The sequence below is a fragment of the Odontomachus brunneus genome, unplaced genomic scaffold, assembly GCF_010583005.1.
Source record: "Odontomachus brunneus isolate Ranch 3 - 2012 unplaced genomic scaffold, Obru_v1 Obru_scaffold_120, whole genome shotgun sequence".
NCBI classification, from domain to species: domain Eukaryota; kingdom Metazoa; phylum Arthropoda; class Insecta; order Hymenoptera; family Formicidae; genus Odontomachus; species Odontomachus brunneus.
In genome coordinates this window covers 818,148-833,984 of record NW_022639570.1, presented here as the reverse complement: position 1 = coordinate 833,984, position 15,837 = coordinate 818,148, and the positions used below count along the sequence as shown (strand labels likewise).

The 15,837-nt window shown below is 30.6% G+C and overlaps 1 protein-coding gene across 3 annotated transcripts in view; it reads left to right on the top strand.

The window, feature by feature from the left end:
- Window positions 1-15,837, top strand: part of LOC116849608 (serine/threonine-protein kinase SIK3-like) — a 372,170-nt gene that overhangs the window by 105,558 nt on the left and 250,775 nt on the right. Inside the window, exon 10 of one of the 3 annotated variants that reach the window (XM_032826931.1) lies at window positions 2,710-2,844. The exons of 1 other annotated variant lie outside the window; for it this stretch is intronic. In XM_032826931.1, coding sequence (XP_032682822.1) covers window positions 2,710-2,844 — 135 coding nt within the window. Of the gene's footprint in view, window positions 1-2,709; window positions 2,851-15,837 lie in introns of all 3 variants that reach the window. One more of the 3 variants, XM_032826930.1, reaches the window with a different exon arrangement.

Below are 15,837 nucleotides of genomic sequence, written 5' to 3'. Positions count from 1 at the left end.
TATATATATATATATATATATATATATATATATATATATATATATATGTATATATATATATGTACATATATATGTATATATATTCAGGGGGTCCTTATTTACACTTGGTAATTTTGTTTTAGAATTTTTTTCACGGCACTTTTCAAAAAGTTTCCATATAACAAAAAAATAATGGCTGTCAAGTTGAGTTCGATCGGATAACGAGAACTCGTGCCCCTGAGTCGTTAAACATTTGAGTAAAATTAAGTTGTCTACTTATTAAATTGTCGACGTATTAAGTACCCTTGTATTAAGCTGTCTACGTTATAAATATGGTTTTTAAAGCGTGTTTTCTCCAAAAATCGGCCTAAAAGACTCTTTTTCTTTCATCGCTTCAGATCTTATAGTCTCATTTAACAAAACAAATTATAGTCTTATAGTCTTATAGTCTATTAACATCTTATAGTCTCATTAAACAATTAAATAAATTGTTTTGATGACTAAAAAATAATAAATAGTTATTGCATTTATTCTTTGAGCTACAACAAATCATGTATGGACTCTAAAAGCAATAGTATGTTTGGAAGACAATATAAGTATAAAACATGATATCTTTCATGTTTTTATTAATAAAGAAACTTTTTTGATTAAATATTACATAATAATTAATAATCTCGTGGCTCTTAATATTATGCTGAGAGGGGATTATAGGTGTACAGTCTGTTTGATAAAAGTGTATACGGCAAAACTTGATAAATAATTTATTGAAATGATTTGAAATAAAATACACACATACTACTTGATTAGAACTGTGATGTTTTATTATTAATAACTTATTCAGTCGCCTTCATTATTAATAATTACCTGGTATCTCTGAGACATACTTTGAACTAATTGTATGACATATTCTTGAGGCAAAGATCTCCATATCAATCGAATTTGTGAAATTAACTCCTTGAGCGACCAAATTTTCTTTCCACGAAGTTTAAACTTCATCAAGAACCAAACGTTTTTGATAGGATTTGCTTCCGGTGACTGTGACGACCAATCCAGTAATTCAACATTATTTTTTTATTTCCACGCGACATTATTACAAAGATGACTTCAATGTTTAGGATCATTGTCCTCTTGTAGTATCCATTTTTCGTTTTTCCTTATAAATCATGTTTGAGCAGATAGTAATAAAGCCTTTTCATGAATTTTAGCCATTTTGCTAACGTTTAAGTTATTTATGAAGATACACAAAGTGCCAAATCCTTGCACGTTTCGATAAGTCATCGAAATTTTTTACCTCTAAGTAGCAATTTACCCACTTATTTAAAAATGCTTTTGACTTTCTCATACTTAGCAGCCGCTTGGCGTAACATTTTTGGTCCTTTCGGATGTGTACAAAGAAACACGGCTTCGAAACATGATGTGTATTTGGCACTCATGGCGAAATATATATTTTTATCACGAAGATCGAGTGACAACTAAAGCTTTATCAACAAAGCATCTTAAACGAAAGGTACTTCTACTGGCTCCTGTTTGAATTTCCCATCTACTCGTTTACATGTAAAAGTTTTGCCGAACACGCTCTTATCAAACAGACTGTATAATAGGCCGCGGGTTCGCAACGTTTCCCATTGTCTGAATACGTCAAACAATATAAAAAAATAGCATTCTTTCGGTAAAAATAAATGCAGTAACTATTTATTTTTATTTTTTAGTCATCAACAATTTATTTAATTGTTTAAATGAAACTATAAGATCTCAAATGATGTAGAAAGAAAAAAGGGAAGTCCTCTAGAGCGATTTTGGAAAACACGCTTTAAAAACCATATTGATAACGTAGACAGTTTAATACAAAAGTACTCCAAGTGTTTAACGACCCAGGAGCACGGGTTCTTGTTATCCGATTAAGCAAAAGTTTGGCAGAGATTTTTTTTTTTGTCAAATGGAAACTTTTTGGAGGGTGTCGCGAAAAAATTTGAATGTTGAAAAATAAGGACTACCCTAATGTGTATGTGTGTGTGTGTGTGTGTGTGTGTGTATACTTAATTTATATTATTGACAATTTTATCATCATAGGTAGCAAAAATAGTATACTATCTATCAAATACATAAATTCTCCAAATTTTTATTATAAAAAAAACTTTTTCTGCTACTTAAGTGCTTTATATATAATTATAAATGTAAACTGAAATTTTGGTTTGGTTTTGTAAATGTGTAACGTTTTAATATTAATATTTTGTTTTGAATGTGTTTTCGCGCGGTAACATAAAAACTTTATGCTTTGGCTAATTTAGTGTTTAATTTAATGTGTATTTATTTACATGATTTTATTATTTATTTCACTGTTTACATTTTTTAAGTGGTTAATGATACATTTGGGTATACAAAATAATGATCATATTTTATTATAAAATATCGTATTATTATAATATTGTATTTTTAAGAACTTTTTATATTTTAATTAACTATTACTATTTTCGTCTTGATATTACATGTAAATGCGGTGATAATATGACGTATATCATTATATTTATATATTTAACGATACGGCACTTTTAATTTAATATTTATTTGTTTAAATTCGCAAGCTTTTGTATGTTTATGTTGTAATCCCTATTATTATATTTAAATCCACATTTTTAAATATTTATACAGTGTTTTATTCAGTTTTCTTTTTGATTTTGCATGTTTTTTGTGTCCACTGCACTTCCTCGTTGGTTGGTAATATGCATGTAGTTATAAACCAAGAACTGGTAATGGAGGTAGAAGCTAGGATGAATAGAGCTTATCTACCGTCACGGCTGTTACCAACTCACCTTAGGGGACCACCACAGTTTCCACACCACAGGAAAACTTCATTATATCATACTAGTACTGGTAATCTTTTGTACTTTTGTTAATTTATAGGTTTTTACCTTGCGTATTTTTGGAAAATGATTATGATTAGATATATTCTATTTTTAATATTAAAAATATATAGCAATATATAATTTATATAACTGTCTATTTCTTTTTTCTCTATATAGAGAGTGTCACACAATTCGTGACTTTAATTTTACTAAGAAATTCACAGAGTAATTTAAAGTTAATTATTTCTTAGTAAACATTAAAATATCCGAGATACAAGCGATCGAAACAACTAAGTTTTTTACAAGTTAAATTTTGTACGATCAAATAGACAATATAATTATTTTCGTTGATTATTTCAAAAGTACCTTGTTTTAACAGATCTTAATTTGGAGCTTAACTATAAAGTAATATTGTTAGAAAACAAAAAGACCTCCCTCGATATTTTTGTTTAGAAAAAAGCAAACTATTTAGTAAATTGCTCAGATAACCTTTCGATAAATTAAAATTTCGAGTTTTGAGATATCTTGCACATGTTGATTCATTTTGAGTGATCACAGTCAAACCACATGAGTTTCCCGTTTGCACAAAAAGATTAGGTTAGGTTTTCTGAAAAAAGTATTTTAAACAAGTCTTATGATATTAAGCAATATATTAAATAATTATTTTTATTTGATCTGTGGTATACATAAGGGTATACATAAAGGTATACATAAGAGTATACATAAGAGTGGTATACATAAGGGTCGGATGTGTGTGGGAAGTTCCTATTCATACACAGAGAAATGGCATTCAAACTTCAAAATTTCTAACTCCAATGTGCAGTTGGTCCCTTCTCCTTCTACCACGTAAAAATAAAAAATAAATAGCTTAGAATTAAAAGTCACTTATGAGCTTTCGATCCCTGCTAGTTAAAATGTTTGTTTTCCTGATTTTTATTTCTTGGGATGAATTTACTCAACTCCCATATTTCTTAAAATTATATAAACGGGAATAAATGCAGAATTAGAAACTATTTATAAGCTCTTAAGTTAACATAGTTTTAATTTTTGAGCTCTATCGTTTATTCTCGTAACAATCTTTAAATAATTTATGCTAAAAAAATAACTTATAAAGAAAAAAAATTTAATTCATTGTTTTTTCATCAATATTATTCTCGGATTAATATACACAAAATATATGATTCTTGATTTTTAAACTGTAACCTCTTAGCAAGAATTCTTTATAGCATACATTTAAGAGAAAATTATGGTTAAAAACCAACACAAATTACTTGTCAAAAAATGTTTTCCACATTAACGAATTTACAGATATGTATTTTATTTTATTTTTTAAGCTGTAACCTCTTTATATAAGAACAACAACTTTTACCCCCCGCAAATAAAAGAGAACTATGCCTAAATAATTAAATTACTTAACTATGCCTCGATAATTAAATTATTTTTTGTAAAAAAATATTTTTCACATTTATGAACTTATAAAACTATGCTAATTTAAGAAATTCTAGATAATTTGTAATTCCATAATTACCCTTGATTCTATTTATGTAATTTTGAAAGATGAGGGAGAAGACTATATGATCGTTCACTCAAGTTATCACCTACAAATCAATGTGCAGAAAATGAGTTAAAATGAGAAAATTTTTAACTAGCAGTAATCGAAAGTTTATAAATCCTGTTTATTTTCTTTTTTTTTTTTTGGTTATTGAAGGGCAGGGGGGATAACTGTACAGAAATAAGTTTCTATTATTTTTTAATACTTTAGTAATTAATATGTTTAGCTATATAACCTCAAATCGATCTCTGATATAGTTTGGTATTGACAGCCCGTCAAAATAAACATTTCAAATATTATTTTTAAACGTGCAAAAACTGAGTTTTACGAAGTTATTATTATTATTTTTTTTTTAAGTTTAACAGGTTGAAATTAAAAATAAATTGTAAAATATTTTAGTATATGCTCCTTTATTTTCAATAAAAAGTGAACTGTTAAATTTAAACGTGATGAAACAAGTTGAAAATGCACTTCGCTCTGATCGTTTAAAGACTACAACAAATCAAGGAATAGTTGGAAAAATGTAAGATATCATAATGATTTAATGGCAATTTAAGTTGATAAAGATAGCAAACATTTTAAAAAACACATGCAAATTATTTTTCATGAATATTTGATCATGACAAAATTATTCGCGTGATGAGTGTGTCTTTATTATTTATTGAACAAAAACAAATTTAAATGCAAATTTCAAAGTAATATTTGAAGCGCTTTAAGCATAATCAAAATAATTTTTTCGGTCGTTTTAGAATTGCGAATGAAACTTAAATTTGTCGCTAAATATATGAGACAAAATAATAATAATAAACTCGTAGTGATTGTATAAACGGTTTTACCGACTAACAAACTTATAACCACTGTTTTTTTGGATTTACGTAAAATTATTTTCTTTGACAACTTTAACACAGGAAAGCGATTAATGCAACGAGTTTTATTATGTGAATTTGTTACAACATTTGAACGAAAATATTTAAAAAGAATAACCACATATAGTAAAAAAAAATCACTTTTTCTTTAAAACAATGCACTATCTCACATATCAATAATTGGCAGAAATCTATGAATTGCGACTTAAATTAATGCCGTACGCTGTTTTTTACTAGATCTAGTCTTATGCTTTTATTTATATATTTTTATTTTTATCTAAAGCTTAAAAAATAGTAAACAAGTAATAAATATTTATTTCGAATAACAACGTCATCATCGAATGATTATTTTAAAAATTTCAATAACTTATGTATAAAGATTATGTTCTCATTGGAACACATAGCTTGAAGGAGGCTATGTTGAAAAATAGAAACAATTTTGAGCAAGAAATTTTTAACTATAATTCAACTTAAAATTTTTAATTTTATTATGTTGTTATGTTTTTATCTTATTATGTTACTACGTTATTTAAAGTAAACCAAAAAGGTCATCTCAAATGCATCATTTATTGCTATAAAACTTTTATTTGGAACGCTCTTAGGAAACGGAACCGTCACAATTATCTGACGCCGATTTGTTTCTGCTTAAAAATATATTATTAAATATAGAAAATTTGGTTGAATTTTAAAAAATGTAATATCTAACTAGAGAGAGAGAGAGAGAGAGAGAGAGAGAGAGAGAGAGAGAGAGAGAGAGAGAGAGAGAGAAACGTCTTAAACGAAAAATTCAAGTTTACTACTTTTTATAATCTGACAATTGTGTAACATTACGGCCGCAACTAGACTACGGTAATACACTTTGCGCTATATACACCCAAACGCGCACAAACACATAAACACATACACATTTAATATATTAAAGATAAATATAATTAGATACATAAAGATAGAAAGAAGTACAATCATATATTAATTTAAACATATAGACAAAAAAATAAAAACAATAGATTAAAGAAACGTGTAGATTTTTATAATCAATAACTTACAAATTATGACAAATATTATCGTTTAATTGAATTTTATTCAATAAAAACGGACGAAAAAAAGCAAAAATATATGGACATATATAAAGAACATATATAAAGAACATATAAAAGGTGTTCAGTAATTCATGGAGGAACCGCGGTGTACAGATAAATTAAATCAAACTGAACAAATAATTCCTTTACCATTTAGAAATAATCACATAAAATTTTAAATTACTAAGGAGGGAGCCTGATTTAGGACGCCGAAGAAACGATGATTTTCGTGAAATTTTTTCTCAGCAACTATTAAGCGGATCAATATAAAATTTTAGGGTTGTTTTATAACATCTATAGACAAAAATATTTTTGTTATTTAAGAAAACGTTATTTTACGTTGTTATATTTCAATATGTTCATAGCGCCGCGCAGTCAGAGTTGTTATTTTTTGTAACGTCTAGCGGATTCAATTCTTATCTGGAATAAAAAACCAAAATTTTTTCTTAATCTTTATGAAATTTTATCCTAAATAAACTAAGAAAAACTGCAGAATTAGAGAAATTTGTGAGTTTAAAAAAAAAGTTACGATTTTGACGAGAAACTTTCGACTTCTTTATGAAAAAACAATTGTTTAGTTACATTTTTTAAAAAACATTTTAGTTTATCGAGAATAGTAGGTTAACTAAAAAGCTTTGGAAAAAGTAAATCAGTCAAATACTTTTTTTTCTGAAACGTTACACAAATATAAAAAACGTGGTTTTGAGAAAAACGCATTTAAAGTTTTCGATATGAAAAAATTATAATTATTGCAAACTTACAGCAATTAGATGCTAATCTGCCATGCTAGCCCCATATACTAAGCTTTCCGCTTCTTCATAGAACTCGTTTTGTTCCAATATACAGGCATACAATGGCAGACGTCATCATCACAATTCATCTACCGTGACGCACAATCGCGCATGATCATTTACGAATCTCCTTTGATTAATAACTTAAAATTTTACGTGGTTGTTTGCAAAATGGTAGAGGAATTTTTTGTTCAATTTGACCTAATTTATTTGTGTACCGCGTTTTCTCTGTGAATTACAGGATGTCCTAGATTCTCCGCCGCAATTTTTGTGAAAATGTAGGACGGATTGAGGTGAACATAAAAATCCTTTATCGTCTTACGATATTCGCAATAAATTTCAAGATATTAATTAAAGAAAACTGATGAATGATTACGCGCGATATGATAGATGAGTTCTAGTGGTGCCGTCTACCGTTGTATATTTATACATTAGGTCAAACTAAACTAAAAAAATGTTCTCTATCATTTTGCAAATGACCACATAGATTTTTAAATATTAATTAAATAAGACTTGTGCATTATCGCGCACAATCATGTAACAATTTTCTCTTATTAACTAAAAATCTACGTGATTATTTGCAAAATGATAAAGGGCTTTTCAATTGAATGTAATGTACACATAATAGTATACATTGCCACTACTCATTTACCATATCACACATGATTATTCACCAATTTTCTTTAATTAATATCTCGACTATTAGTGCGAATATCGTAAAATGATATGAAACTTTTATGTTTATCTCAATCCATCCTGTTTTTTCACAAAAATTGCGGAAGGAAATCTGGGACGCCCTGTATATGAATAAATTTAATATCAAATTCTCTTTGATTTCTCTTTTAAATTCCAATGACGAAAATATTTAAATTGAAAAATATAATAAGATTGATGACTGTTTTGTAAAAAAATTTTAAATTATTGCAAAGTCTATATACAGGATATCTCATGAAAAGTTACTGAAAGTAATCAGCTGTCATTTTTAAATGTATGCAGTTATTGAAAAAAAAATTGCGTTGAGAAAAGGAAAGTTTGCAATTTTTAATATGTATAAATAAAATTTAATAAATAATTTAATAAAATGATTGTATACCAGTTTATTTTATTGATAAAAAATATGCTAATAATGACATAAGCTAGTGATAAATATTTTCGAAGTGCGCACTATTTCAATTTGTACAAAAATCAATTCTTTTACGGAAACGTAAAAATAAAAATTTTTTCCAAAATGTCGTCTGTAATGTTGCTGACAACTCTTAATAACTGCTACTAACTCTGGCACTGTTTTTGGATTTCCGCCATAACAATTATCTTTAATATATTCCCAGAAAAATATATCACATAGATTTGAATCTAGTGAATATGGTGGCCATTCTAATTCCCTCTGTACAAATTTAAGATATTCCAGATCGATGACTCGGATACAATAAACTTTATGAATTATTTCGAAGACTTTTTGGGTTTGATGTGGCGTCACTCGATCTTACATTAAATGAAAGTTTTTAACTAGGCCACTTTTTCTTGCATGAAGGAAGAATTTTTCTTTGAGAAGATGCTTGTAATTTTCACTGGTGACCATTTATTCAAAGAATTGTAGATAAATTCCTTTCATCAAGATCGCAGTCCATGCCGTTATTTTCTGTGGATGCAAAGGTTTAGCTAAAGAAACATTGGGATTTTTCGTCCCCTAAAATCGATAATTTTGTTTATTTATGTAATTATTTAGCCAGAAATATGCTTTGTCTGTAAATTATCAATTTTTCATCAAACTGTCCTGTTACGTTCTAGAGGAGAACACAACTATATCGACTGTTTATTATAAGTCTCGCCGCATACGAAGGTTGGTAAATCGGTCAGATACTGGAAGCGTCTCTTTATACGGTGCAGCAACGTACGGCGAGCGGCCCGATTTTGAGTCAGAAAACCGAATCTCTTTACTCGGGATTTGATAAGGAAAAAGCGATAAGGAAAAAGGGGGATTCATATTAGAAAGGTCTAGGTCGCGAGGTGGAAATATCAACAAAACTTACGCACATGATGTAAATAGATACAAAATTTTTATTCTAGACGATTGCGTGCATTTCTACAAAGTTTACATCAGTTTACAAAATTAATAGTAAAGTGAGCAGCGAGGTGTAAGACTGCATGTATGTGTATGTGTGTATGTATGAGAGTGAGTACATAGGTTAACTTTCCAGAATTATGGAAGTGTAAGAGGCGGGGAGAAGATAGATCTCAAAGGATGAAATCGAATTTTGAACACGTAGGAATTATTGAAATAATTAAAAAGCGCAACAAAATGAATAAAATAAAATGAATAACTTACTCTCGAAATGAGTGTGCTGGATGGAATAGCCTCTAACAAATCTCGCCTTTTGTCATAGAGTGTGGTTTTTCAGAGCGTCTTTCATACGTCAGATTGACAGGAAGGCGACGAATTGGATCGAAGAGTGTTGCATTGCATATTACAAAGAATATCGCGTATTATAAAGAATATTTATTCCTCCAAAGAAGGATTGAGACTTTTATAGGGAGCGACTAGATTTGGAAATTAGGAAATTGGGGATAACTATTACCGGATTGGTCGGAGATGACGGGCTTGAAATGAGGGGATAGTAGAAAACTTGGATTGGAGAAAATTACGGAAAAATTCGAAAACCTTTGATTGAGTTGCATGATAGGAGATGACATTCGGTGATTCATGATCATGTGCAGTGTGATTGACGTGTTTTTCTCGATTATTTTTGTACAGAAATTTCGTAAGGTGGTATGACTCGAAGTTCAAGTACATAGTTATTTTGAAATTCTGACGGATGAGTAGTTAATTCTGCGTAATATATTCCGAACGAAGGTGCATGTGGATTACAGTACGTAACAATCCACATCTTTAAACATTCCGCGCACACACACACACGCGCACACATGTACACACACACACACACACACATACACATATTTGTCGTTTTACAAAATTTCATATGTTTGGTCATAGCGTGTTCGGTTAGTAATTGATGTGATGTTATTATATATGGATGCATTTTTAGAAAATGTTTTAAAATCTTGTACAAAATGCGTTTTAATATTTGAAAGGCTTGAGCAGCTTTCTGAATGGAAGTATTTGAATTTTCTTCAAAATAATTTTTAATTTCGTCGAGATTTTCTTGTACAGTTATAGATACAGAAGGACCTGGCAGATCGTGTCTAAGGTCTTGAATAGTTATTTACATATTATACAAAATTATCGATAATTTTATTAGAAATAACAAAAAATTAATTTATGTAGATTTGTTGTGAAAAAATAAGTGTGTGTAGTGTATAAGTTTAAAAGAATAATGAATTCTAATCTCTTCAGCGTATTTTTGTTTGTAACTTTATATGTCCCGTTTTTAGAACGAAACCCTTTATAAATATTATTATACACTTTTCCTCTGGAAAAGAAACACTTGATAAGATAGACTTTTTCTTCCGTTATCAGAATATTCTTTTTGCGGCGCATGAATTTGCTTCTACCACAGCCAGAATAAAACTGCGGGCTTTCAGACAGACGACCATTAACTGCAGAGTACATATAAGAGATTGGATATTCATAGTGCCTGTAATTAGTTATGTTTAACCACTTCGCTGGCATTAACGCACTTTTGCGTAAAATAAAGGATGAGCCAAAATTGTTATTGACGCACTAATGCGCACATTATTTAATTCTTTTTTCATTAGCAAGATTTTTATCAAGTTAATCTCAGTACTCAGGGGTTTTTGGGGTCGCTGATTTCAAATTTGAACTCTAAAGGACCCCGCACAAAACCACGTGAAATTAGGCCCCGGCGAAAATGGCTGTATTTGAAATATGTTGTATCTTTTGAGTCACTGAACAAATATTTCCTCTGGTAAAATGCAAAAAAATGGACAGTTTCGTCGTTTCAAGCCTTCAAATATATAAAATTCTTAAAAGTCAGACCAGCAAAGATATCACTTTCAAATCAATGCGGTTATCATTATAAAGAAACAATATGAATTTCTAGTAAACAAAGTAGTTAAAAATAATTTATTTATAAAATTATTATTTAAACAATTTCAAAACATCTTTATTTATAAGAACTGATTTTTTAGTTGAATTCTGTATAAAAAATCAGGGCGGAAATATATATAACGTTTTCCTATGTAACGCATCATTTGTTGTAAAATTAGTAATAAACAAATATTTGATGCCCATTACGAAGCCTGTTCTAATAGCCTGATCCTTATGTTATAAAATTAAAACAAATACTGTTATACAGAAACATTGATATTGAGTGTTAATTATTACATCTGCCTTTATTTATAAAATATAGTTACCGAAGTATACCACGTGAAGATTACAGTACAATTTTAGACTCCTTTGGGATGCTTTTTGTACGTGAATCCTGTGCTTCTCACAGAATGCTTTTTGTAAGGGTGCTTTTTATATTAACCGCATTGATTCGAAAGTGATATCTTTGCTAGTCTGATCTCAGATTTTTAAGGATTTCATATATTTAAAGGTTTGAAACGATGAAACTGTCCATTTTTTGACATTTTGCCAGAGGAAATATTTGTTCAAATATTTGTGACTCAAAAAGTACAACATATTTCAAATACAGCTATTTTCGCCGGGGTCCAATTTCACGTGGTTTTGTGCGAGGTCCTTTGAAAATTCAAAATGACGAATTTAATATGGCGGACCAAAATGCGAAATGTGACTTGATTTTGATGAAACTTGGTATTCGGGAGTTTTTAGGATTGTTACTTTTGAATCAGGTTAGTTTTGTCAAATTCAAGATGGCAGATCCAATATGGTGGACCAAATGAAAAAGTGACTTGATTTGGATGAAACTTGATATTCGAGGGTTTTTGGGGTCACTGATTTCGAATCTTAGCTCAAAATTTCGAAATTCAAGATAGTGAATTCAATATGGCGGACTAAAATGCGAAAAGTGATTTGATTTGGATGAAACTCGGTACTTGGGAGTTTTTAGGATCGCTGATTTCGAATCTGAGATTAGTTTTGTTAACCACTTTGCTGGCAGAAGAAATCAGCATCAACTTACCAAAAATGGCAAGATCAAAATGCTTTGATTTTTATAAAAGTACTAAAATACTTTTCGAGTCGCTGAATTACGAATTTGAGATCAAAATTTGAAAGTTTAAATTGACGGATTTAATGTGGTGTCCGTCTTTATCTGATTGACTAAACAATTTTAAATGGATTTTACAGACTGACTTTTATCATTTTAATTCTATAGATTTCATAAATGAACTATCTTGTTGAACTGTTTGACTGAACAAACTAAATTTTCCAATAAATCGTTTAATAGGATATACTGACTAACTGACCAACTCGAAAATGTAAATATTAGTGTGGGATTTAAAGAGCGAACTGAGAATAGCGTGGCGCCGTACTGACGAAATAACAATAACATATAATAAGAAGACGAGAGAGAATATATTGAGATAGGGAGCTTGGGTAGCTCAGTGGAGAGAGCAGTCGCCCGGCAAGCGAAAGGTCCCGGGTTCGAGTCCCAGCCCAGCGACGCTCCGGCTTCCAATATACTTTTCTATCCGACTCTTAGTTTCATTCAAGGATGTTGAACCGCCATATATCGTTATTCTCGTTCCAAAGTGGCCTTGTATTATAGCAGTAATTACAGCAAATTTTAATAATATGAAATTGAAATTATTTAGGACGCAAAGAAAAATGGGAGCCTTGAATTTGACAAAACTAATCTCAGATTCGAAATCAGCGACCTTAAAAACCCCCAAGTATCGAATTTCACCTAAATCAAGTCACTTTTCGCATTTTGCTCGTCATATTAAATTCACCATCTTGAGTTGGATCCGCCATCTTGAATGTCGAAATTTTAAGCTAAGATTCGAAAGCAGCGACCCTAAAAACTCCCGAATACCAGATTTCATCAAAATCAAGTCACTTTCCACATTTTGGTCCGCCAAATTGAATCTGCCATTTTAAATTCTCAAATTTAGGATTTAAAATCGAAATCAGCGATCCCAAAACTCCCTAGATACTGTGTTTGATGAAAATGTTGCTAATGGGAAAAAAAATGATATGCACATTACTGCGTCAATGCCATTTTTGGTCCTTTATTTGACGCAAAAGTGCGTCAATGCTAGCGAAGTGATTAAATTCTAAAATTTTGATCTCAAACTCGTATTTAGCGACTTGAAAAGTACTTTAATACTGACTTTTATAAAAATCAAACATTTTGATCTTGCCATTTTTGGTCAGTTGATGCTGATTTTCTCTGTGAACGAAGTGGTTAGGCAGTCCAACATGGCGGGCTTACGTGCTTTTTATAAACAGCTACTTATTATGCGAAAATTTTGTCTTAAAATTAATATTCAATTATTAAGGATGATTTTTACAAACTTTAATTAATTTAACTGATTATTTCATTGGAATTGACTAATTGTCGTTCAGCAGAATTGACCAATGCGATTGATAAATTGCAATGAAATATGAAATCAGTTAAGTTAACCAAAGATAATGAGAGTTACTTTAACAAGGAGATGACGCCAACTACAAAATTGATTTTAGAATAGCCGTAATATAGAGTATTAAAACCCTAAAAGGATTTAGGTGAATGGATTGAAATATTCGTTTCCGAAATATTGCAATGCAAAGTGAGAGTCACGGAGTCGTGCCGCATATAAAGAATAACGTATATAGCACGGTTTTCCATCGAAGCGGCGTAGCAGACTAAGAGTCTCTGCACAAGAACATCCATAACATATTAAGTTTACGGATTTCTTTGTGCGTTGACTTAAGTTTAATTTTATATATGGCCATTGCATTGTCAGTACTTAACGTAACATAACATGTTACGGGATGTGCTTGTGCATTAGCTCTAAGGCTTTTAGGCCGGTTCTTTTTGCATCGGCGACGAGCGTTTGAGTCCGGCTGACGAGGTGACGCATGCAATGTTTTTTTTTTTTCGTACTGTCAGACGTATATGTATACTTTTAGTATATATTTTTTGTATTTCTGTGTCGATGTAATAGTTATGTGACCAATTAGGGCAGTGTTACGTCGCGATAAGGAAAATAATGTGAAAACATATTGCTTACAATCATTGTAGACATAATGTGTTGACGTTTTGCACTGTGCATAATATGAAAAAAATAAATATATAATTCGAACAAGGTAGTTGTATATAAGCAGGAAAGTATCCCAGTAAATACGTTATATAACAGTTACATCATCAAGTAGGAAATTACAATAAATATGTTTTGGTATTTGTTTTGATATTTGAGGTTTTCGTATGTATATTACATGTTACATTGTGTTTGCTGGGATACTTTCCTGCTTATGTACGACTACTTTGTTCGAATTATATATTTCATTTTTTCATATTATGCGTAGTGCAAAATGTTCAACGCATTATGTCAACAATGATTGTAAACAATATGTTTTCACATTATTTTCCATTACCATGACGTGACATTGCCCTAATTGCTCACATAATAATTACATCCACATAGAAATACAAAATATATATACTACAGATATACATACAGAGTGTTAGAAAAGTCTGGAAACGGTCGAATATCTCGAAAACAAACCATTTTAAAGAAAACTGTTTCAGATAAAAGTTGTTTGGTTCGAAGGGATCTATAAAAAGGTGTAATTGGTTTGACCTTAGTCATTTGAAGATCATATGAAGGTCATCTTTAATTTTTTAAACGGAACACCCCGTATATTATTACATATTCTTATAGCTTATCTCGAGAGCTTTCCAAAACACTATAATAAAATATTTTTTTGTTAAGAACTTTTCGAGTAATAACATTAAAAATTTCAAGCACTTTGACATAGAATACAAAATATCTCGTAAAATATTCTTCTTTCGATTATCTTTCCTTAATGCTTTTTTGCACAGAATAATGAGACAAATTAATTGGTTTAAAAAAAAAACAAAATTTTTTTATATTATGTAAAAAATTTTTTGTTTTTTTTTTAAGCCGAATATCTATTTTGTCCTCTTCAAAGTAATCCCCATCAGATATTATACACTTGTGCCAACGTTTTTTCCAATCCTCGAAGCACTTCAAAAAATCATTTTTTGTGATCTTGTTCAGCTCCTCCTTCGATGCCGTCTTTATCTCCTCAATCGTAGCGTAGCGTCGTCCTTTCATGTGCCTCTTCCACGTCATAACCATAAACCCATGATTTGTCACCAGTTATGACCCTCTGGAGCAAATTTGGGTCGTCGCGGACAGAGTCCAACAGCTCCCTAGCAATGTTAATGCGATGCTGTTTTTGGTCGAAATTGAGCAATTTTGGTACGAATTTCGCGGCGACCCGTCTCATGCCCAAATCATTAGTAAAAATCGAATGGCACGAGCCAATCGATATGTTTAGGTCCTCAGCAACTTCTCTAACGGTGATTCGACGATTGGCCAATACTATTTTCTTCACTTCATCAATGTTTTCGTCTGTTGTTGACATGCTCGGGCGTCCGGCACGCTCTTCGTCGTTCACATCTTCTCGGCCCTCTGAGAACATTTTGTACCACCGATAAACGTTGCTTCGGTCCAAGGTAGCTTCACCATATGCCACAGTCAACATTCGGAATGCGTCCGCGCACTTAATTTTGTTTTTCACACAAAATTTGATACAGATTCTTTGATCCATTTTTTGGAATAAGCAAAAATCGAAGACGAGCCAAAACACGTCCAAGCAAAACAGCTGTCAAA